Source organism: Amia ocellicauda, chromosome 21 (genome assembly GCF_036373705.1).
Source record: "Amia ocellicauda isolate fAmiCal2 chromosome 21, fAmiCal2.hap1, whole genome shotgun sequence".
Lineage (NCBI taxonomy): Eukaryota > Metazoa > Chordata > Actinopteri > Amiiformes > Amiidae > Amia > Amia ocellicauda.
In genome coordinates this window covers 11,507,929-11,530,039 of record NC_089870.1, presented here as the reverse complement: position 1 = coordinate 11,530,039, position 22,111 = coordinate 11,507,929, and the positions used below count along the sequence as shown (strand labels likewise).

At 36.7% G+C, this 22,111-nt stretch overlaps 1 protein-coding gene across 12 annotated transcripts in view; it reads left to right on the top strand.

Moving 5' to 3' along the window:
• Window positions 1-22,111, top strand: part of gphna (gephyrin a) — a 278,299-nt gene that overhangs the window by 236,208 nt on the left and 19,980 nt on the right. For all 12 annotated transcript variants that reach the window (XM_066694145.1, XM_066694146.1, XM_066694142.1 and 9 more), the window contains 6 exons: window positions 8,269-8,361; window positions 10,718-10,773; window positions 12,258-12,377; window positions 17,592-17,650; window positions 19,376-19,529; window positions 20,709-20,830. In XM_066694145.1, coding sequence (XP_066550242.1) covers window positions 8,269-8,361; window positions 10,718-10,773; window positions 12,258-12,377; window positions 17,592-17,650; window positions 19,376-19,529; window positions 20,709-20,830 — 604 coding nt within the window. The remainder of the gene's footprint in view (window positions 1-8,268; window positions 8,362-10,717; window positions 10,774-12,257; window positions 12,378-17,591; window positions 17,651-19,375; window positions 19,530-20,708; window positions 20,831-22,111) is intronic.

Below are 22,111 nucleotides of genomic sequence, written 5' to 3'. Positions count from 1 at the left end.
TGAGTGAACAGAAGAAAAATCTACATCAAATCAATATTTGGTGTGACCACCCTTTGCCTTCAAAACAGCATCAATTCTTCTAGGTACACTTGCACACAGTCATGGATTTTGTAGGCATATAGTCAGGTGTATGAACAATTATACCAAACAGGTGCTAATGATCATCAATTCAATATGTAGGTTGAAACACAATCATTACCTGAAACAGAAACAGCTGTGTAGGAGGAATAAAACTGGGTGAGGAACAGCCAAACTCAGCTAATAAGGTGAGGCTGCAGAAGACAGTTTACTGTCAAAAGTCATACACTATGGCAAGACTGAGCACAGCAACAAGACACAAGATAGTTCTACTGCATCAGCAAGGTCTCTCCCAGGCTGAAATTTCAAGGCAGACAGGGGTTTCCAGATGTGCTGTCCAAGCTCTTTTGAAGAAGCACAAAAAACGGGCAACGTTGATGACCGTAGATGCATTGGTCGGCCAAGGAAACTTACTGCAGTAGATGAGACGCATCATGCTTACTTCCCTTCGCAATTGGAAGATGTCCAGCAGTACCATCCACTCAGAATTGGCAGAAAACAGTGGGACAGTACAACCATCTATTGTCCGGAGAAGTCTGGTCAGAAGTGGCCTTCATGAAAGACTTGTGGCCAAAAAGCCATACCTCCGTCGTGGAAACAAGGCCAAGCAACTCAACTATGCATGAAGACACAGGAACTGGGGTGCAGAAAAATGGCTGCAGGTGCTCTGGACTGATGAGTCAAAATTTGTAATATTTGGCTGTAGCAGAAGGCAGTTTGTTCGCTGAAGGGCTGGAGAGTGGTACACGAATGAGTGTCTGCAGGCAACAGTGAAGCATGGTGGAGGTTCCTTGCAAGTTTGTGGCTGCATTTCTGCAAATGGAGTTGGGGATTTGGTCAGAATTAATGGTCTCCTCAATGCTGAGAAGTACAGGCAGATACTTATCCATCATGCAATACCATCAGGGAGGCATCTGATTGGCCCCAAATTTATTCTGCAGCTTGACAACGACCCCAAACATACAACGAAAGTCATTAAGAACTATATTCAGAGTAAAGAAGAACAAGGAGTCCTGGAAGTGACGGTATGGCCCCCACAGAGCACTGATCTCAACATCATCGGGTCTGTCTGGGATTACATGAAGAGAGAGAAGCAGCTGAGGCTGCCTAAATCCACAGAAGAACTGTGGTTAGTTCTCCAAGATGTTTGGGCCAACCTACCTGCTGTTTTGAGTTATATAATCTATTAACATGTCTTTTTGAAAGCATTCTTACTTTACAGCATTTTTTCACACCTGCCTAAAACTTTTGCACAGTACTGTGTGTTATATTATATATATATAATTTTTTTTTTTTTTTTTTTTTTTTTTTTTCTTCCCTCTTTCAGACAATGTATAGTTTTCATAAAGGATGACTTCTATTTGGTCAAAAAGTTCACTCCAATGAGAATTAGCACTGATTTCTATTAGCATTTATTCATGACTGAGCAATCAGGGTATACAACCAGGGAGACAGTTACTGGACTAGTACTCAAGCAGCCTAAACTGTCGACTGCTTAGTGGGAATGTCTGACTCCCTTATACATGTAGTGCTTAGTTTAAATGTGACAGTAATGTTTTAGAACACATTCAGGGTTAACTAAATAAAAGTTATAAAATGGATCTCTTCAAAATATTTTCCCTGAATGTAGTCTTTACTAGATTACCCTATTGACAAAGTGAAGGTAATCTGAAATGGTCAGTTTAAAACTCCACAACTGTACAGACTTGGGGAAAACTTAAAAACATAGGAAAGATTAGATAAGGAGAGATGCCAGCTTGCTTCAGAATGGAATCAGGATTATTACATGTTGGAGGTACTTTTTTCAGTTTTTTACTTTTTAACTGGTATCTTAACAGGGAATACTGCATATTGCATTCTTTTTGAAAGAAGTAAAAAATTTAAATTAAAAAATCCTGTGGAAATGATCAAATCGGCACAGTTTCAAAGTCCTAGTATGCCCTTCATCTTTAACACGTATGGTCTTTTTTTTTTTTTTTTACTATACATTAAGAAGTGCTGTCTGAGAATATGCCAGCTACAATGTCTTCAGCTACTGCACTTCAAAAAGCAACAGAGAACAGCGGTGGTATTCTTTGTTGGGTAATTAAAAATCTCATTCCATATACATTTACTGAAGAGAATCTGTAGAAGATGGGCTAGTAAACTTGTTAACTACACATATCACTGTTCTTTCAAAACAGATTGAGTGTAAAGTCTGTGCAGTCCCACTGTTAGATTTAGTTTTACAGCTGTATATTTACGCGGTGTGCAGAATGGAGAGACATGTTTCTTAATTTGCAATACAAGGTAAAGATCTTACATTAAAAAATAGGATTCCTTCAGAAAAATAAAAACATCTCTGAAGTCTCTGCCTGAAGTGTATCATTAATTTTGCAGCTTGGAGATGGCTGGTTCACATCCAGTATGACGCTCTGCTCTAAAAATAGAAATTAATAAAAGGTGACTGTCCAAGTAGAACATTTGTTTATGAGGAACCCAGTGATTTGTGCAAGATTTAATACCCCTATATAAAAATAGTGCAATCCCAAGTGGTTCAACCAGTAAAGGGCTCCAATGAGAAACAAAATTAATGCCTAAACAAAGGTATGCTTTTCAGTCCACGTTTTCAATTTTTAATAATTCCATTGTACCAATGAAATGCGTAGTTTGTATGAGTTACCGTGTTCTCCAGGTTTGTAATCATTTGCCATTGGAAGCTATCTGTAAGGCATAATTTTGGTTTTCAAGCTTAAGGGTTGCAGATCCCAGGTGTAGAGGCAAATTGGTCTGACATCTATGGCATCTGATTAATATCTGGCTATAAAAAAAGTTTCCAGTTCTCAACTCATTAAACATTTAAAGCTACATATAAAAGCTGCCACACTATGGCTCTCCCCATTCACATAGAAACTTATGCCGGCTTTTTGGTGGCATTTTGTTGCAGGTCTGTATGAAAGACTTTATGCCGGCATTTCGGGTCCTAGTCTAAATGCCAGCATTTTTCCAGCAAAGTGTCTGTGTGAATGGAGCAGGAATATGAATGCCGGCATATGACGCATCACATCCTTGTGTTGTCAACGCAGTACAATAGCTAATTGGCGTAACCAATCAGAAGAGTGCATTTTTGAATTTTGACCACAACACAACCACGTTAAGCTACCTTTGACTAAGAATTTGTGACCGTAACGAAAAACAGACCAGGTCGTTTAAAATGGGGGACTTTGAAAATAATGTAGTCGCAGCAATTCTGAGTGTTATTGATGAACCAGCAGGTTGGTGACGTATGTAATGCTAATTGTCACTCATATGTCAGAAGTATATATATACAGTGAGGGGAAAAAAGTATTTGATCCCCTGCTGATTTTGTACGTTATAAATTCATTTGCATGTTAATGAGGGAAATAAGTATTTGATCCCCTATCAATCAGCAAGATTTCTGGCTCCCAGGTGTCTTTTATACAGGTAACGAGCTGAGATTAGGAGCACTCTCTTAAAGGGACTGCTCATAATCTCAGCTCGTTACCTGTATAAAAGACACCTGGGAGCCAGAAGCAATCAATCAATCAGATTCCAAACTCTCCACCATGGCCAAGACCAAAGAGCTGTCCAAGGATGTCAGGGACAAGATTGTAGACCTACACAAGGCTGGAATGGGCTACAAGACCATCGCCAAGTAGCTTGGTGAGAAGGTGACAACAGTTGGTGCGATTATTCACAAATGGAAAAACACAAAATAACTGTCAGTCTCCCTCGGTCTGGGGCTCCATGCAAGATCTCACCTCGTGGAGTTTCAATGATCCAAACAATTGGTAACGCTACGCCGTGAAGTACTTTAAATCCTGCAGCGCCCGCAAAGTCCCCCTGCTCAAGAAAGCACATGTACAGGCCCATCTGAAGTTTGCCAATGAACATCTGAATGATTCAGAGGAGAACTGGGTGAAAGTGTTGTGGTCAGATGAGACCAAAATCGAGCTCTTTGGCATCAACTCAACTCGCCGTGTTTGGAGGAGGAGGAATGACACCAAGAACACCATCCCCACCGTCAAACATGGAGGTGGAAACATGCTTTGGGGGTGTTTTTCTGCTAAGGGGACAGGACAACTGCACCGCATCAAAGGGACGATGGACGGGGCCATGTACCGTCAAATCTTGGGTGAGAACCTCCTTCCCTCAGCCAGGGCATTGAAAATGGGTCGTGGATGGGTATTCCAGCATGACAATGACCCAAAACACACAGCCAAGGCAACAAAGGAGTGGCTCAAGAAGAAGCACATTAAGGTCCTGGAGTGGCCTAGCCAGTCTCCAGCCCTTAATCCCATAGAAAATCTGTGGAGGGAGCTGAAGGTTCGAGTTGCCAAACGTCAGCCTCGAAACCTTAATGACTTGGAGAGGATCTGCAAAGAGGAGTGGGACAAAATCCCTCCTGAGATGTGTGCAGACCTGGTGGCCAACTACAAGATACGTCTGACCTCTGTGATTGCCAACAAGGGTTTTGCCACCAAGTACAAAGTCGAAGGGGTCAAATACTTATTTCCCTCATTAACATGCAAATGAATTTATAACTTTTTTGAAATGCGTTTTTCTGGATTTTGTTGTTGTTATTCTCCCTCTATGTTAAAATACACCTACCATTAAAATTATAGACTGATCATTTCTTTGTCAGTGGGCAAACGTACAAAATTAGCGGGGGATCAAAAACTTTTTTCCCCCACTGTATATACCAATAAATTATGCAAAATGTAATATCTCTATAAAGGCAAACGTATTAGACTGCATTAAAGTGTACACTGATGGTAGTTTGTTTCAAGTTTGTTAAATTTATTAAAGTTATTAATGTCAAACTTTAAAATATGAAAAATAAAATAAGTTGTTTTGAGCAATCTATAAATTGCAGATCTGCAAACACAGACTTTTGGTAGATATAGATATACACACATTGTAATATTTATTATTACAGTTTTATTATTTTAGTCGATTTAACTTTGCTGCAGTATATGTCAAGACCCCACACAATGTCTCTCGTTACATGACCATGAACTGAGAGCCGAGTCTCATACTGGGTTCACTGGTTCAAATGATCTGTGACCACTGGGTCCAGTGACCACACCGCAAAAACATACAACCATACTGCCTGATGACCTGGTCACTACGCGAAAACACACCCTAGATTGATGTATCGTTTGCGTTTCCCTCCTGACTATTTGATCTTTGTAGTGAGTTTGAATGGAACCGGTACCCTGCTTAGAACCAATAGCCCAGTAAACACAATGGAAGGAAACAGGCAAAACAGGGAAATGATTGAACTTTTACAAACACGTGTCTCAACTCTGTGTGGGTACATGCAGCATTTTGCCGGCTTTCAAAGCCAGTGTGAATGGGAGGTGCAATAGGAAAAATTGGGGTGCAAACATTGCCTGCATTTTGCTGGCATTTCAGTGTAAATGGGGCTTTAGAACAGGGTTGGTGACCCCTGTATTGATTTCAGATGCAAACCCTTTATTTATTTTTTAGATGCAGCTACTAATTTTTTTATTTATAATTGTCATTAATAATAATAATTGTATTTTAATCTAGCCCCTCTGCCTTCTTTTCTGGTGTAATATGCCATGTGGTATCTTGCACCACTCTGTCACAAATTGCATACAAAAATAGCAAAGAGTGGTCCAATGAAGCTGAATTTAGTTTTACATTAACAAGAAAAACATTAATTATGTATATATGTGAAAGGTGACATTCAACTTCTATAGATTCAGTTATTTTGGTTTGAAAAAACATGAATAAAGCCTCTAGTGTGAATATCCATTGATACACTTTTCATGTTGGCTGATAGTCTCTCTTTAGACCACACTAGGCACTTTGCCAGGGAGTATTTTCTGTTCCCAAAGGTTTTACTGTTCAAAGAATAAGATTAAGAAAAGTTGCTATAATTAGCTGTGTGCCTTAACTACATAAAAGCCAAGCTGACATTTGTGTACCTTCATGTATAATTAAAACTTTGCTTAGTCTAAATTTAACCTGTTTGTTCAACAAATAGGATGTTTTTAATGTTTTGTTTTCTCTGTAATCCTTTTATTGTTTGTTTCACTTTAATCATTTTTGTATTATTATACACAGAACCTACAGAGTATGTGAAGACCTTTAAAGTATCTGTTATGCTATTGTGGGGTGTACGTATAATAATGTATAACATTGTTCTGAGTAGCTGAGATAATACTGGAAAGGGGGGGACAGAATGGCATAGTTTTATAGATATTGTTATTGACAGAAAAGAGGATAATCATTGTGTTGTAGTTTTTAAGTATAAGGAGTCTTCGCGATACATTTCATTTAGATATACAAAAGTACTTTCTGTTGATTCCCACTCAGAAATTGTATCACAGGTTGTCCAGATTACCCATGACCCAAGCCTGCTTGATATATTGTAGCTAGCCAATACTTAATCTTTCCTTTCACCTCTACGGTTCATTTCACCAACATTAATCCCATATGTCCATTATTGCAGACAGAGTTCAATTTTTTTTCTCCTTCTATATCAAAGCTATGTGAAGTAGTAATACCTTTAGAAAAGATCAATTGCTTTTTTACTGGAGCTCTGATCTAAAACCAACCTCCATCGCATGGAGGAGATATATTGCCCAACAAGTAAAATGTTAAGAATTTTTTCAGCTATAATATTATTACATTAAACTTACTGCTACTACTATGAATAATAACAATAATACAATGATAATAATAATAATCGTAGTAACATTTTAGGATATTCATTTCAACTTTCATCCAACTGCAATAATGAGTTTTGAATTTCCTTCAGAAATGCACCTATGTATGTGTTGCTTTTATCTGACCTATGTTCACTACACCAAGCTAATTTGCTATCTGTGGTGACCCTGTCACTTGCAATTAAAAAAATTGAAGCATCTCTCAGCTGTGTCTAATTCCGAGAGACAGCTCTAATCCTTGCAGTTTGCCTTGCTTGCCTTTCATCACGTTACCAATGGGGACATAAACCTTCTGTAATGACATTCAACACAAATGTAAAAGAGAAGGTGTCAATCAAGCACAACCTGATAAGACAAAGTCCTTTCAACAACAAAGCTGTTTATGAAGCATCTAGCACTGTGTTCTTCATTGATTGCTATGCTATGCTATGCTATGCTATGGAGTGGGGCGGTGCTTTCTGCCTACTTTGTATGACATCACACACAGACTACAAAAAATACCCCTGGATGTGGACACCACAGGCACTTGCATGAAATCGAGGTTTCCAGATAAATATTTATATGTGAACATCAACAACCTTGGGGAAATACCCCTGTATGAATCATGAAGTGTGTTGTATTGAACATCCTAAGTTTAATAATCATATGAAAATGTGGACCATGAAAAGGAGAATCATGGGTATGTTAATGAAATACTTGAATGAACATGTTGGGTTGTGTAATGCTGTATTTGTGGGAGCCCTTGGACTTTGAACCTTAACCTTAAGTGGTATTAACTGTAAAACGTAGGACCCTATTTTGAGTTTTAGTGCACTACACATTGCCTAATGATCCAGATGTATGAATGAATGGGTGCAGTTTGTTGTTTGTCATCAGCAGCATATTGTACATATGGGGCTATAAATTATCTCAGAAAAATATTTCACTTTCTATTTGACCTTTAGTTTTCCATCAGGAAGAAGTCATCTCTATGTAACACCTAGCTTACTTAAATAAGATTTTAAAATACAATGACTTACTCAAAATAAGATAAAATGTGGTTGAAAATGAAAAACACAAAACAATGTAAGTAATGGGAGCACAATGATATTATCATACTGTTGCCTTGGAGAAGCTTTGTGATTTCATTTGATTATTGTCTTTTCAGGGAAAATAAAATGGGGGTTGTGGGGTGGAGGTGGGGGTGGAGGGGAAAGTTGAGACAAAATGTTTCCTTCAAAATGACACTTTCATTGGTGCAAGGGTGCAGGGAGACACAAAGGCCCTGATAAAACACGGTCCTTTGGCCTCTTAAACTGACTAGATTAAAGAAGGGCCATTTCCTCAGATTGCTCGCTCTCTTCCTGATGGGATATCAGGGTCCTGTCAGAAACACTGATAAGATGTGTCACATACACATGAACTGCATTCGCCAAGTATAGACCTGTCAGATCTCATTTGCTCCTATAAGACTGAGCTTCCCTGAAACGTGTCCACCTTTTCTCCTCAGATGGAATGGGCCGGGTTCTTGCACAGGATGTGTATGCGAAAGACAACCTGCCCCCTTTCCCGGCTTCAGTCAAGGATGGATACGCAGTCCGAGGTTCGTATCTTGTAATTATTTCCACCTGCATCCTATGCTTGTAGGTTTCTTGTTTATTTTAATACAAAATAATTGGAGGAGGCCATTTCATCCACCATGTTAGTTTGGTAGCAAGAATCAACATGGCTGGGGATTTTGTTTATTAATTATTAAAATTAGAGCTCAAGAACACAATAAAACAGACAAATACTCCATAATCTTCATAGTATAGTATAATAGTATGAAAATAAAATGTTTTTCATTTATTTTTATTTTTTTAATGAAATATTATTAAACTGACCTTTGGAACTACTGTCCAAGCATTTGTCTCCCATGTTTAAAAGTTTTCAGATGTTCTTTAAATGTCATTCCTCTAGTCAGTATCACTTCAAGTGAAGCTATAGGCTACAGACTTGTCACACAATATTACCGTAAATATGACTATGACTATGACTGTACTCCACCTAAGACTGGGTTTCTCAGTCCTGTTTCTCAGTCTGCTGAAAGTGACATTATACAAACTACTAGCATAGACTGCTAGAAGCAACTGGATGGGAGACCTGGATGTTTTATCATTCTTTATCATTACAATCTGAATTCTGGAAAGAAAGAAAAACCCCAAAGAAAAAAAAAGTCATCCTAATACTAATAAGGAAATGGAGAAGTTAGTGGCATCAATTATTTTATTAAATTCTCATCAGTAGTCCTTTACTGTTCATTTAATGATCTATTTAATGGGTTTAGACTGTAGAAATGTGCTTTAACCATTAACCAAGTGCTGAGTTGCAAAAGTATGCACTTTTAGGTTGATTTATTGATTCATGGATCAGATTTCTGATAACACTTACTATAGGAGTGTTACCACCTATTCCTGTACAACATAATGTGTTAATGTATTAAGATTTAAATGAATTAAACAAGTTCAAGATAGACTTAAGTGATTATAATGTGGGGGCTGAATGGTCCCCTACAGATCAACCCATAGGTCTGTTTGAATTAAGTAATTCTGAATTTCTTAGATAGCTAAGGGTATGAGGTCAATTGCGTTAACACACTCTGCTCTGTTATTTCTAAATTATCGAGGCTTTATGATTTTTTTCTTATTGAAATATGTTGTCATTAGCATCTTTCCTTTCCTTTTTATTGTTTGTAAACTTTAAAGTACATATGTAAAAAATAATTCACAGGGTAACAAAAGCATAACATTTATTTTTGGAGGGACCGAGGTCCTCCTTTATAAAGCACTAGAACAAATGTAAAGTATTTGATTAATCTTGAAAAATATTGTTCCACTTTAAGAAAGACTCCACAACACTGGTCTGGAAAGTCTTTAGGTTCTTCATGATTTCATTCCAGTCGATTCTTAAATGACTTTACTGAACAAATCACCTGCTAATATGGTCAACAACTATAATATGTCTTTAGCAATCAAGTATTTCTTATCAAATCTGCTGGATTGTGGATCTCCACGACCAGAATTGGCAACCTCTGCACAATTTGGGATGGATATACATACCATCATTTGTGAAACTAGATTACACTTCACCTCAACTTTTATTGCTTGTACCTTTCACTTTCCGCTCTCTCTGTGATGTTAAATGGTTTGATAGAAAGCCTGCTGTGACTCTAATAGATCGTGAAACCGTGAGTTTCCAAGAAGTTAATGTGGAATTACCCTTAAATCTAGAGGGGAGCAGGAGGCTGAAGAAAATGCAAGCTGGCAGTCTCGCTGAAGTATTTCAAATGAATCCCTTTGAGTTAACAATCCTGCGTTTCACACATTAAATAACAAAATTCTTAGTCTGGTTAAAGCATTCAAAGTCTAATCTTAAACCTGTTCCTCAGGACACAATTGTCTTCTAGTTCTAATTGCAATGAATCTCTCAACTACTTAATTCAGGCCTTAATTAAAGCAATAGATTGCTTAATTAGACCTTTTTGTAATGGTTTTCAGCTTTCACTTGTCATTTTGTGAGTTTTAAATGTTCCCCCTAAACTGGAACCAGAAATGTACTGAGCGTTGAACTTTTGCTAAACTCGTAGTGTTGCTAAATGAGGCAACATTAAAATTCAAGTAATTTAATAAATAAAAACAAATATATGTGGAATTCCATTAGTTGTTTATTTTTATTGCAGTTTTAATATATTGTTATTTATGAAGGGCATGGACCATGGGGGTCATTTGTCATAGGTCTATTATAAATGATCAAATAACTGAAATTCACGATTTATAGGATTTATGTTATGTTATGTTGATACACACACATGTGAAATATAAGGAAAATGTGTCTAGTAACCATGGTTTTGTAGTGGGACATTAAGGTTATTTATCCCAATAAACAGAAAATGGTTATTTATGGATTTCTTCATCTCTCAGCTGCTGATGGTCCAGGAGATCGTTTTATAATCGGAGAATCTCAGGCTGGTGAGCAGGTAAGGTTGGCCTTTTTTTGGTTGTTGTTGGAGAGTAATAATACTGAGTAGTGATGCAGTCTTGTATGGGAGCTCTTAAAGAGTGAACCAGAACACCCTGGGCCTGCATTATCACTGAATACTGAAATTGCACTAATGAGTGTAATTGTAATTGCTTTATGGATTTGGAAGTGAGACTCTGGTGTTTTAATAAAGTTAACACAGTTGTATTGATTAAACTAAATCAATAAAGATCCCCCAAATGGCACATCTGGTAAAAGCCTCCACTCAGAATTCAGGATTCAGTACTCTCAGCTATGCTATTGCCAGCGTTACTTGGGAGTTCTCAAAGGGCATTGCATAACTGGCTTAGCAATTCTGGGGCTGGGCAGGAAGAATTTGGCCGATCTATCCTCAGTTCATCACTCACCAGTGGTCTCCTTGCCACCATCTTAGCAACCTGCAGAGTCCAGTTGTTAGGAATTTCTGCTGGCATTCTCGGCTTGCACAAAATAGCTGAGCACTTTGACGGCATGCGTTTCGGGGGACGTGATCTGTCCCTCCCTCCGAAAACCGCACACATTAGTAGGAATGGGGTGTATTGATTTGACTGGCAATTCCAATTCCATAAATAGTATAGGTATATATATTTATAAATCATGCATCAGCTAGCAACAAAGCAGAAAAACATGTCAACAAGAATGTAGCTCTGCAAGCAGTGAATATGTTGAAAAAATATCTGAACAGTTATAAAATATGGTTTCTGACCAGTTCTGTTATGAACTGTTGATACAAAAAAAACACCATAAAACTTCTTCTCTACCACTTCCCTATGTTCAGGATTACAGCAAGCTGACCTTCTCCCATTAGTTTGGTTAACTGATACCATTTTTTGTAAAAACAAATGCTATCATTACAGCAGATGTTTCTTGCCATAAGGACACATTGGATGCTAATCGGAAAAGTAGTTGCATTAAATCACTGCACTACTAAATGAACACGGCACGCTTAGTCTTTCGAAATTAGTAATTTTCTTGTCACAACAATGATCTCTGTGATGTGATGGACCATATGATAAAACACAAACAGAATGATGGATACGGGACAAGGTGACATGCCAAGATCCTTTCATTCTTCCTTATTTAGCTTTATTTTTAATCCTTTGTGATTGGTCAGTGAAATTATTAGGAACTGGTATACAGAGACAAGGTAGTGCGGTGTCTTTTATGATTTTAAAAGGTCCTATACTGTGTTGTGCTGTGCTGTGCTGTACTATACTATGCATACTATACTAGGCAGTTACTAGTGGGAGTCACCTGGGGAATATTGTTATTTTACAACGGCTCACACTCCTGCTACTGCAGCACAGAATATGATATAAAAGGACAAAATACTCACCCATCCATAAAAAGAGATGCAGTATTATATTTCATGTACTGTGCAAAGTCAGCTGATGTCATTTCTTCTGCACTCTGATGTTCATGTCCTGTTTGTTTTTTTTAAAGCCCACCCACACCGTAATGCCAGGCCAGGTGATGCGGGTGACAACCGGAGCCCCCATCCCCTGTGGTGCGGACGCTGTGGTGCAGGTGGAGGACACCGAGCTCATCAGGGAATCAGAAGACGTGAGTATCTCCGATTTACATTCTTACGCTATCAACCTGCACGTTAAATTGGGCCCAACTGCTGAAAGTTTTTACATTTCACACTTTTTACGTATTGGATGATTCAAACAAATTAAAGGGCTACAAAGGAGTGGAGGCCAATTCCCCTTTCTGATCTACTTGCTTGTCTACCTCGTTCCCACCGAATAGATTTGCACAGAGTGTCTAGGCAGGGTTACATGACATTACAGCGAATCAAAGACTGTAAATGGCATTTGCTGTTATTGTCTTTGCTGGTCTTTGTTTCACTGTAATGTCTTGATACCTGTAGGCAGATTGTTCCCTACATCCACCACTTTGTGTAAAGCATCACATCTCATTCTGAGCCACAAGTAAATTTGCAAATAGTTCTCACTTGTGTCATCTGTAAGTTTAATATTGTGGTTGGGGTTGAATTTTTCAACACCACAGTTGAATATGTTCAACTAACGTACAGTCATTGATTTTTCTGTTAAGAGCTAATTTTATTTTATTTAAAGTTATCAGAAGCTGTCTGATCAAATCTTCCTTTTAACAATAAACATATAAGTTACACACTGAGCTAAATGTAAAGGAGAGCTAGTTAGGTTCCTAAAATGATGTTTATCTTTCAAGTTAAAAATTGTTCCCAAAGGCGACTATGGGATCCTGAGTACCCAAGCCGTCGCCTCTTCTGACAGAGCCCAGTGAGGCCAAGTCCCAGACCCACAACCCACATGGATACAAGGTCACCACTGAGCAGAAAAATATTATGGAGCAGGGCCCTGGGACTTTACTGAATAAATAATTACTACAGGAGCTCAACTGAGACGGAGGTCAGAGCTAAACTGAGTCCAATGGAGGCCTGAGATGCCACTGAAATGAAAATAAATGACCAGGAGCAGGGGCTACCCTGGGCCCAAGATCAACTGAAAACTGTAACACATCAGGGGGCTATACAAGATCCATGCATTTGGATTTCCAATTTACTTCAGCTATTTGAGTTTTGCCTTTACTGCAAACAATCTCAGTCCTCGGGTAAGGTAATTAAACCAAAGGACACACGTTGAAGTAAAACAGTGCTGTAAGAACTGTGGCTAAGTTATAATTCATTCTCACCACATAAGTGTCAATTTCTTACATTTTAAATTAATGACGAGAGTGATTTTTATTTGCTTAATTAGTCTGAAGTATGGAGAAGGCAGCTGGTGATTGGTGCCTTAACAGGTGGCAATATATTGCTGTCAGCCTCCATACCTTTTGTTGAAGCCGCCCCTTCCCAGACACTTCATGTTTTCTAGAACATGCATTTTGCTTGTATTTCCTCCTCCACTTTGTTTAGGCACCTGACCAAATATCTTAACAGAACGGTTGCAAAGGTCTGGATGCACAAACAGTATGCAATAAAATATCTGATATAAAGCAGGAAAAAAGCCAACCATCCTTGGGGGTGATGCTTCCTTACGACAGTCTGGGCTATTCAGCAAAATACGGCTGCTGAAAGTTTTGTGGAAGTTTAACTTTTAAAAGTAGTTCATGTGTTACATGTATGACTTAATTTTATGTACATGATATACAGTCTGCAGATTGTCTTTTACACCCTCGCTCTGTATCCCATGATGTTTACAAGGTTATATCTTATGCGTTTGAAAGTCTACCGCAACACAGCCAGGCTCAATAAATCGAACAAAGTCTCATCGCTCAAACAACATGGAATGTAAAGGGTTAACTTGGAATATGAATTATGATTTTTTTTACGTATTTATATTTATTATATGAGGAATTGTAAAACATCTGTACAAGCAGACTTCCAGATCAGTGTGTCAGCAATAAAACCATTAGAAACAAAACAATCAAAAATCACATATACCGGTGGGTCGCATCTCCAAAGGGCACAGAAATACCATTATGGATGAAGGGCACAATTTAATTAATCATTCATATTGTGAGGAAAAGATGATGATGAAATAAATTAGCTTTGGATTGTCCTCTGAAAGCTTGTGCACTGTGGTCAGTGCAACTCGAACTGCTTCCCGAAACAAGGTTCCTATTTCAGGGCCTACTTTGACGGGAACGCATATGTATTTCATACTTTTTAAAACACTATTTTCCAATTATTATTTATTTTATACCTGTCCAATTTGAAAATTCCAATTAGCTCACTGTTGCAGCTGCTACTTTTCACACTGCTAGTCTCAGAGAGAAAGTTAGAGAAATGTCACATCTGTGGTAGTAAAGATAAGCGGAAAATCCAAAATAGAAAAGATACGACTTCAGTTTTGATTTGAGAGTTACAAGACCCCTCTAACAACAAAGATCATATGAGATAGATAGTCACTGCTTCTCAGATGTGAGCAGTATGAGTTAATGATTGATTAATTTCTGCCAATCTGACAGCCTGGGCAGGTCATGTGATATCCCAGTCAGCCTTATCAAAGAATGTTGCAAAGATGTCCATCAATCTGTTGTTGGCAGCTGTATCACCCCGCAGGCTGTTATCATTTAATCTCACAATCTAAGCAAGGCTGGTCTGGGTCATGATTTGGACTGGAACTTTCTAATGAGGCCTCTAAGGAGGCTATAATAGGTGCGGATTTCCAGTCTTTTACCTCACGAGTACAAATGAGGATGGCCTAATTCTTTTTTTTTTTTTTTTTTTTTTTTTGTCCATATACCCAATTCTCCTGAGTAATTCTCTCAAACATGCATGTGCAATTCCTTGTTTAAATTGCCCTGCATATAAACTCACCAAATGAAACGCACCAGAAATCGCAATACATATTAGAATATTGCATATTATATGGATATATAATATGGATATTAGAATGAGCTTGAGGTGGTACCTGATAACTCTTTTGTAAACCTGTAAAACACTTTGGTGCCCGTCAGGATTTTGAAGAAAATAACTTTATTAAGGCAAGGCAAATTATGAATATTATTGATCCCAAGTGGACAGAATAGTCACAAGTCCAGAGATGGAAACAATTTGATGGGATTTTGTGTGGGAACATCCTTGTCTATCCTATTTCTTTCTATTAATCATTAAGTCATTGCCTTCCACTAAATTCTCTTAGTGTTTTTTTATATAATGGATCTGAAAGGTTAATCCAAGTTGTCATTAAACTAAAAAGTAGGCAGTGTCACATTTCACATAGTATTACTCTAGGTATTTTAACAGTAGGTTGACTATACGTTTATAGTTGCAATGCATCAAATTTAAAGCTAGAACAGAGCACAGTCAGAACATGAAACTAATACAAAGCAATTAACAACCAAATCACAAACCACATTTCATGAATGGTCAAAATAAAACTCATCAAAAAGTGATTTAATTGGAATAATCCCCAAAGGGTGAAATACAGTTAAAAAAAAAAAAAGAAAAAAAAGTAGACGTTTGATCATCACCGAGTCCCAATAATCCCCTCCCATATTATGTGCATAGAAATTAGGACACAGAGGAAACTTGACTTAAAGTTTGAAGTAAAATGAAGGACATTAACAACCCTACTTATTCATCTTAAGCACAAATTGCATTGAATTTAGTTATTTTCCTTTGGTCTAATATATGCAAGCAACAAATCAATATTAATAAAATATACTATATTATGGTAGGTGAAGTTTCTTCCATGAGTATTATATTTACATTTATATATAGTTTCCAATTAAGGAGGTAATAATACGTATTCCTCTTGTGGCATTTAAATGAGCTGTGAAATTTCCCCTCAGGCATTATTGGTTATCAATTATCAACGTAATGAACAGAGACGATTAGAATTTCAAATCCAAGTTGGCGATTCCTCAAACATGGACAATGATTCTGGTAATATATGCATCAGATTTTATATTTTAAATGTTCCTTCTGTCTATTGCCTAAAATTGAATATGCCACTACAATTCAATATATATTTATATATTAAGTTAATCTAAATGTTGTCCAAGGATAACTACATTTAAAAAAAAAAAAAAAACTTGGACACTACTGTAATCTTCTATATATTTAGGCTAGATAAATAAAATGGGCACATATTCATTTATTTGAAGTTACTCTCATTATATCACATTGATTTTCCAGGAATATATGTATTTAATTTTTAAATTTGTATGCTATTTTCAGTAATACTGGCAAAATACACCAAAATGTGAAGTGTATATAAGTCTGGTTGTTTGTGTATATACATAGCAAAGTGATACAGTGCAGGGATGTGGTGCAAACCTCTTCTTTAAGCACTATCTTCACTAAGTCAGTCTGTACATACCAGGCTGCTAAACTGCTGACCAGTTTAAAAATGCACACACAAACATATATTTAGTAGGATTGTATCTGACACAGATGGTTATTAAATCCACTTATATGTATATTTATATATATATATATATATATATATATATATATATATATTATATCTTTCTAGTTTTTGATTCAAGATTTGCTAAAGGTTGTTTCTAATTATTAAGATGATGTAAGTTGCTTTTTAAAATGTAAAAGTACAGTATGAAGTGAGGGAAGAATACTGACAATATAAATGAGTTGAATGTCTTACGTTTGTTGGACACTGATGTTTTCCGCCTTTTTTGGCAAACTGAAAATTACTTTGGTAAGGCTTTTCCATTGATGGAAGATGGGAACAGAAGGTACCAGACATGCAAATTGCGGTCAGTCAAACTTGTCAAGCTTAGTGAGGTAACAGAGACTTCAGTGTATTTCAGTTGCGCTTCCTTGCTGAGGGTTTACTTTCTCAAATGTTCTGCTTAGGTAATGCTGTGGAGTTTTCTGTTCACTTGTGACTGTCAGCATATGCTTTTTCCATCATTGATTGCTACATCACAATTATTGAACTGAAGTTTCAAATTACATGTTTTAATGCACTCCCAAAACACTGTTTCAATAGTAAGACTTAAAGGGGTGTAGATTCACTGTATACACAAACCATCACATTATATCTACACACCAAAATCTGGAAAAAGACACTTTCTACACTTTCTGTCTTGAAATAACCATACATGTATGTCTTCTCTGATTTTGAAGACTATTGTCAGTAATAACAATTCAGACAATCTGAACAACTTTTACACAATTACATGTTGAGTTCTAATTTTGAGAAATGGGCCCTGCATGTGTGAAAAGTGTACCCAGAATTTGTACAAGAAATTGGTTAATTATTTGCTGAGGTTCGTGTGACTATGCAATAGTTGCTACGCAAAAATCCTTTTTTGCAGGGTACAGAGGAGCTGGAGGTTCGAATTTTGGTGCAAGCTCGACCAGGGCAGGACATAAGGTCAGTCTTTCATCTTGCTTTTTAAAACTAATGATCACAGTACATTTCATGTATATATTTTTCTTTTCAAGGTTTTGTATGTAATATATGAATGTGGCATAAACAAGTGCTATTCAACCCATCTCACCGCTAAAGCCCCACTCCGATCCAGCCCATGAAAACAATATACACATGCCAGTATCCACCAAGGCATACATTTTCAATCAATCAATACCAAGTCCTCTGATTTTAAACAGGAGATCTGACTATTCTACCAGCCAGTTCTGCCATTCTACAGCCAGTCCAAGAAGTGGCTACTGAGGCCTCCCCAACCTCAATCAACTTGATGATAGTGACTCTACAGTAATTTAGTGTAATTTCTTTGAGCTCTCAATCTTCGTAAATTATGTCGTAACCTTGATTTTAACTGATTTTCAAGTTCTAGAGAACATCCTACCCTCTGAGTGGAAGTCCTGATGACCCACTCTCACCTGTAATTTTGAAGCACATCTAACAGAAAGAGGTTGAGTGGTAAAAAAATATTGCCACATATTTTGATAAAAAAGGAGTGACTGAGAGACAGTGTTGTCTGATTCTAAAATCAACAGTATGTTCCATGTAAACCTAATACAAGGGGCTTGCAAGTCTTTGGAGACAGTGGGCTCGACCATATCAAAATTCTAATCTGTCACATGTTAATGTATTGTTAGAAGCCACTTTGTACTACTTATACATTAAAATGTGATAGGATGCAAGTCTGCAATTTATTACAATTCTTGGGTGTGGCAAAGTTTTGATTTGGTCTAGACAAGCGTCTTCCGATTTTCAGTTGAGTAATGAATTACCTAATTATACCCTAAATTGAACTAATATTTGTTTTTATTAGACCATTTTCGTAGTTTCAGGCATTAAACAGATTTTAAGTAATTTATACAGTGTCATAATTAGTCATGCAATGCTTCAGAATGTATACTCTATAAACATACTTATAGGACAAACACTAAGACTTAACACTAGAACCAGTTCAGTCAATTCAGGACTATTTCCACTTTGAACTTACATATAGCTCTCCATTAGCACTTTATCCAAATATGAATATGGAGACAAAACCCTTCAATAAATCCCATTTTGAAGATGACTGGGATCCTGCCCATCCACCTATGCCATATGCACAAAATGGCTTTCAGTGGCAAGTGCACTACAGCAACAGAAGTGACACATCTGTGTAAACTATAAAATTTAGATCTTAATATTTTGTAAATTTTGATTTTTTACATATGTAAATACTTAACTTTTACTATAATTTTGTCCATCAGTAGTTGTTCAGTGCACATATTTAATTAATATAAATCAAGGTTGCTTTTTACTTTCAAAGTATTGTTTTTTGCACATGTGATGATACTTTCTTGATACGTCCATTGGTGGCACATATATTTACATACCTATATTTTGTATAATGTAATTATAAATATATTTTGGTAGGATCTCATCAGACTTTGTATTCCACTGTCTAAAACAGACCATCCACCATGTATCAGCTACAACTGTAGAGTGTGAATTAACCGAGCTATCGGAGGGAGCTTACTTTAATAGGCACATATAATACACTGTTTATGCCATATCCTTTACTATACAGAAATAGAACAATTACAAGAGGCAGCCGGGAATCTGCTTGAGTCCAAGAGCATGTTAGTACACTGACCGTTGTCTTGCATGCTCATTCTTTAATTGTCCTTTCTTTTTCAGACCCATAGGCCATGACATTAAAAGAGGAGAGTGTGTGCTGGCAAAGGGCACCCACATGGGGCCTTCAGAAATTGGTCTCCTAGCAACGGTGGGAGTCACAGAAGTGGAAGTCCAGAAATTTCCAGTGGTTGCAGTGATGTCAACAGGGAATGAGGTAATGAGGAAACGCAAGCTAATAGCTTGTTTAATTTATCTAGCTTTTTTCATATTGCTTTTTAAAGGTTATTGCAGGTACCATCATTTTTGGATGGTAGTGTTAAATGTTAAATGCAGTAGTGTTCATTTTTATTTAGTAGATTAAATTATTTAAAAATGTACAGTAGTTAATTAAACCTTATTTTCTAAAAATATTTAAGGTGCATCTATCTATCTATCTATATATATATATATATATATATATATATATATATATATATATATATATATATAACACTTGATTGCCAGTGCACCATGTCATAGTATTGAAAAGAAGACATTTTAATTTATATAATCGTAATGTAATGTACACTGTAGACATGTATTATGGGAACAGTGTAGTTTCCTATCCCAGCAGGAAATAAATCACTATATACCCTTTATAACCCTCTGACAGATTTTCTCCAGAATCATTGTGCTTAATTTCTTAATTTCTTAATTTCATGAGCCATATCTGATATATATTACAAGTCACCACTGCTGTATTGATCTGTGTCATCCTCTGTAGTTTCAATTAATGTTGCTTTTGGAGCCTCACTTAAAACCTGTGTGTTTAAGTAAAATTCATACTTAAATCATCAATGTATTACTGCAGATCTATCCTATGTAGGACACTAATAATACACTTAAGATATTGTAGAAACTCCTGTTTTATGCAACAGTGTAATATATAACAATTGGAGTTCATGGGTAAAATAAAATAATAATTGTAATTGAATTTGATGATATAGACTAAAAAAACAAATAAGTTTGCTATTGAGCTCTTTATCTGTATATACCCAATAAATGGTTTCTTTAGAATTAAAGACCACAAAAACTCATTATATTTCAATTGTACATTTTCTTATTGTTTCTCACTAGCCCTTCTTGGCAGTACCCAAGAGCACAGTATAGTGCAGTATACCAGTATAGCGCAATTCAGTGTTCTCCGTCTGATCATTTTGATAGTAGGAAAAGCAGATATCTTCCCTCTACTATGCTAATGATAGCTTCATTCAAAATGCAGATTTCCTCATTATTTATTTAATTTTTGTGATTTCCTGTTCAGAAAAGATGCATATTTTTGACTACCTGGAGTGTCCCTGTTTTATTCCACAGCTGGATTGCTTTGTTAACTTTTGCTTTATATCTGTTCCAGCTGTTGAACCCAGAAGATGATCTGCACCCTGGGAAGATACGAGACAGCAACCGGTCCACACTTCTGGCCACTATACAAGAGCATGGCTACCCCACCATCAATCTGGGTATCGTCGGAGACAAGTAGGTTGACACCATTAATTCATAATCAACTTATTATATAAATCCCCCAATGTAATGTAATTTCAGTAGAAGAAATAAATGGCTTTAATCGCAAGTTATCTAGTACTTCACTGACATTTAGACTACAGCATAAGAAAACCATTAGGAATTAAATTAAGCAGTGAGCTATGTGTTTCTATAGGATCTGAGACCGAAAATAGGGAGAAAGTGAAAGTCAGTGTACTTAAGTAAACACAATACATTATAATTTCTGTAGTTATGTATAATTGTGTCACCAATAAAAAAAAATGTCAGTTTAGTTTTCCTTCAGAACACAAAGTAAAAGTGTTAGAACTTTCAAAAAGTCTGTATGTTGGATTTCTACTTACTATGATTTCTATCCAGTGTTTGGAAAAGGGCTCACTTAAGTACTGTCTTAGTTTCATGTTTTTCTTTTTAAACATTTGATAATTTCTTGAAACCTAGTTTCCATAGAAGTCAATTAAATAGGAGTTCAGAAAAAGGAAGCCAAATTGCTTAAGAAACTTAGATCATCACCAATTTAGGTCAATGACGGCAATTGGTACGTGCTACAAAATACTCTGACTAATTTTCATTTCACACCTACATTCCAAGTCTAATTTGATAGCTGAGGAAAGTTTGGAGAGATGTGTCAACGTGTGCATGAGTCACCGAAAGCAGCAGCAGGGGCTAATTAGAGAAAGCAGAGGATCACTCGTTTAATTATTTAAAGTCTAACTGGGAATTAATCATTCTGGATTAGTATGTATTTCACAAATCACCTGACCTTTTCATTTTGAGGTAGAAAACCGTTTTTTCTACACCTTAATAATAATAATAATAATAATGTACTATAGATGATAATGAAAATGGTGGGGATTTTGTTTTTATTACTATTATTATAATTTTCTTTACTTGCTTCTCTGGTAGCTCAGATGTGATTTCTGGTAGGCAGTGTAATTGGAAAACTATTTTAGACCTGATTTCTCATATCTACTGAAACACTAGCATACACTGATAGTTTACCCAATTAATACAGTTGTGTGTTAATGTAGACACGGCCCTGAAGTTCAGCCCATGTGCAGTGCTGAGGAAGACTTACAGGATTTTGTTAAATCACATAGCAATGTCAATTGCATTCAGGGTTTAATAACATGGATACATAGGGCCCATAGAGTGTAGAATAAGGTGCTTTATCAGCTGGCCTCTGGTTAAGAGGGGGCAAAATTCATCACACATTATCCATCTATGTTAAATTTACTATCCTCCTTAAAATAATGA